Source organism: Antrostomus carolinensis, unplaced genomic scaffold (genome assembly GCF_000700745.2).
Source record: "Antrostomus carolinensis isolate BGI_N321 unplaced genomic scaffold, ASM70074v2 scaffold21055, whole genome shotgun sequence".
In the NCBI taxonomy this organism is placed as follows: domain Eukaryota; kingdom Metazoa; phylum Chordata; class Aves; order Caprimulgiformes; family Caprimulgidae; genus Antrostomus; species Antrostomus carolinensis.
Genome location: NW_010314539.1, coordinates 18,727 through 21,207, shown reverse-complemented (window position 1 = coordinate 21,207; position 2,481 = coordinate 18,727). Strand labels below are relative to the sequence as shown.

Genomic DNA, 2,481 nt, shown 5'->3' with positions numbered 1-2,481 from the left:
ATATATATAAATTTTTTTTTTTTTTTTAAATCATTCTGTTCCCTATCTTCCCCCACTCTCCTCCATTTCATGATTTGGCAACAGGGTCATCACATGGGATGAATTTTTCTTGGAGGAGACAGTGAGTGTAAAAGCAAATACTGCCGTTCAGAGCACGTAGTGAGAAAAAAAAAAAAAAACACAACTTCTCAACGAGCCCCTGAATGAATCCAGGGCCTCTCTGTGTGGGGAACCAGACATCCAGCTCCAAAATAACGGCGAGGAACTCAATCTAGATGTGGTAAAATCGCACGGACAGTGCAGAGCGGTTGTGTCATGTGTCCCCTCCCCGCCATTAAGCTGACAAAAATCTTGTTGAAACATTGGTTCACAGCAGCACAGAAACCATCAGCTGCAAAACTGATGCATGGAGAACAAAGCTACATAGATAATATTTTTTATGGCTCGTAACTATCCCGTCATTCACAGGAACGACTGGGCCCCGAGGGAGTCGGTAGGTCACGTGGATTGGAGAAGCCCAAATTCATTGCACAGCTCAAGAGATGGCATCCAAACAAACACCAAGGTGGGAATCTCCAAATACAGCACCCCAGACGTGGTAACAACCCTTCAAAGACAGCCCAAGGCTTCCTCCGACCAGAAATCAGGCTCCTGCTGAGGATTCTGACACACCCGTCCCTCCACTCACGTTATACAGGGTTAACGCTTGGAAGAGTTTCTTCCAATATTTAAAAAGTTACAATACTTTGTGTTTTTATAGAAAAAAAAAAAGAGTCACGGTATAGAAGGTTGAAATAAAAGCCACCTTATGAGTTTGGAAGGGCTGTCTGTAATCCAGACAGGAATCCCTCCAACCAACCCAGCGTGCAGAACGAAAACCACTCGCCAGTAGCTCCGGGAACACGGGGCCCTTCGGTCAATGAGCGCAGCTGCTCCCGCAGCATGATGCCTCCAGGCAAACAGTCCCTCACTGCCAGCACCGCACAGAGGAGGTGCCCAAATCCACCACACCTGGCTGTCCCGCAGGCTGTCAGGCAGAGTTTTGCCTCCAGAAGGTAGGAAGTGTTTAAAAAGTTCATCAGTCTTTGAAAAAAAAAAAAAACAAAAAAAAAGACTTAGGTTTTTTTTTCCTTTACACATGGATATTATATAGAGTTATAATTTGCTTCCCTTAGGGCTTCTTTTATTCTGAAAAAGAAGGGAATATGTTCAACTCTGGAAATTCTTCATTGTTGTAGTTGGGTCCTTGGTCTCCCAGCATTGTCAGCATGTCCTGTGAGGATACAAGGAGAGAGTTGTTATCTGGACTGGAACATCACGCTGGTAATTCAGTCGTGGAGTTTGCCAGAGCAGATACTGCAGCCCAAGATGGTCCCAAAGGCCATCAGGTTTGGGCCCAATGCTGCAAGAAAGCAGCAAATTAAGTCACAAGCAGTGACTGAAAACAGGGAGCAGCAATTCCCAGGAAGAATATGAACTCTTCATATTCACATCCTTCATACTCTTCTCCCAGGAAGAATATGAATATGAAGAGTTATTTTCACTTCGTTAGACTGGGGACAGGGGGTGTTTGGCTTTTTTGTTATTAATTAGAGCTAGAAGAGTTAATTCAACTGAGGAATAGGTAGTTTCACACAGATCCTGCAATGGACCAAGACACAAAGCCAGTCCAGCCAAGGCCCTTCTGCCCTCTCCTTCCCATTTTTAGCTCCAACTCACAATTTTGAGACCTCACCCAATATTATGAGCTACAGGGACAACAAGCCCTCGGTGTTTCAGCCACCTGCCCACACTTGGGAAGTGAAGACTCTTCATTCTCACAAGGTTGGCCCACACCAGTCCTTACTGGGGAGGTTAAAAAAAAAGCACCGTCTTACTGAGAAGACCTCAGGCTGGTTTGGCTGAGGCTGCTGCACGTGTTGTTCCCCGGACGCTGAGCCGTGGTGCTGTCCTTGCCACTGCGGCCACATCCCCACGCCTTCAGCTGCCCTCGTCTGGAACGGGGCAGGGGTCTGCGCTGCCTCCGTGCCTGGTCAACAGAGAATGAGTCAGTAAAGGTTTCCTGGTGAGGGGTTCTGCTTTCTAGGATCCTTTAACAGGAGTGGGACGTGCACAAGTCATTTGGTGGTGTCTACTGGGAACAGCGTGGGATTCCCTCCCCCCCCTCCAGGAAAAGCCACTATGTCACATGCATTAAGGTATTTGTCAATACATCTGTGGGGCAGAACAAGAATGCAGGGGAGTCGCAGAGGAGTTTGTTTCCCCCCCAGTCAGCCTTAAAATGGTTCAAAATTCATCTCAGTGGGACAGTGGTTAAAGGTGACAAGACAAAGGCAGTGTTAGCCAAAGCAACAAGGAAACGATGGAGATCGTTATCACACCAAGGCCATATCCAGCTGATCATAGAATCATAGAATGGTTTGGGTTGGAAGGGACCTTAAAGCTCATCCAGTCCCAACCCCCCTGCCAGCAGCAGGGACC

General features: G+C 47.2%; 1 protein-coding gene across 3 annotated transcripts in view; it reads right to left on the bottom strand.

Moving 5' to 3' along the window:
* Positions 1–699: 699 nt before the first annotated feature.
* The window catches only part of ARNT (aryl hydrocarbon receptor nuclear translocator), a 20,031-nt gene continuing 18,249 nt past the window's right edge, over positions 700–2,481 (bottom strand). For 2 of the 3 annotated variants that reach the window (XM_010167685.1, XM_010167686.1), the window contains 2 exons: positions 1,878–2,029; positions 1,184–1,273 (listed from right to left, as the gene is read on the bottom strand). In XM_010167685.1, the coding sequence (XP_010165987.1) occupies positions 1,184–1,273; positions 1,878–2,029 (242 nt within the window). Of the gene's footprint in view, positions 1,274–1,877; positions 2,030–2,481 lie in introns of all 3 variants that reach the window. The other variant, XM_010167684.1, reaches the window with a different exon arrangement.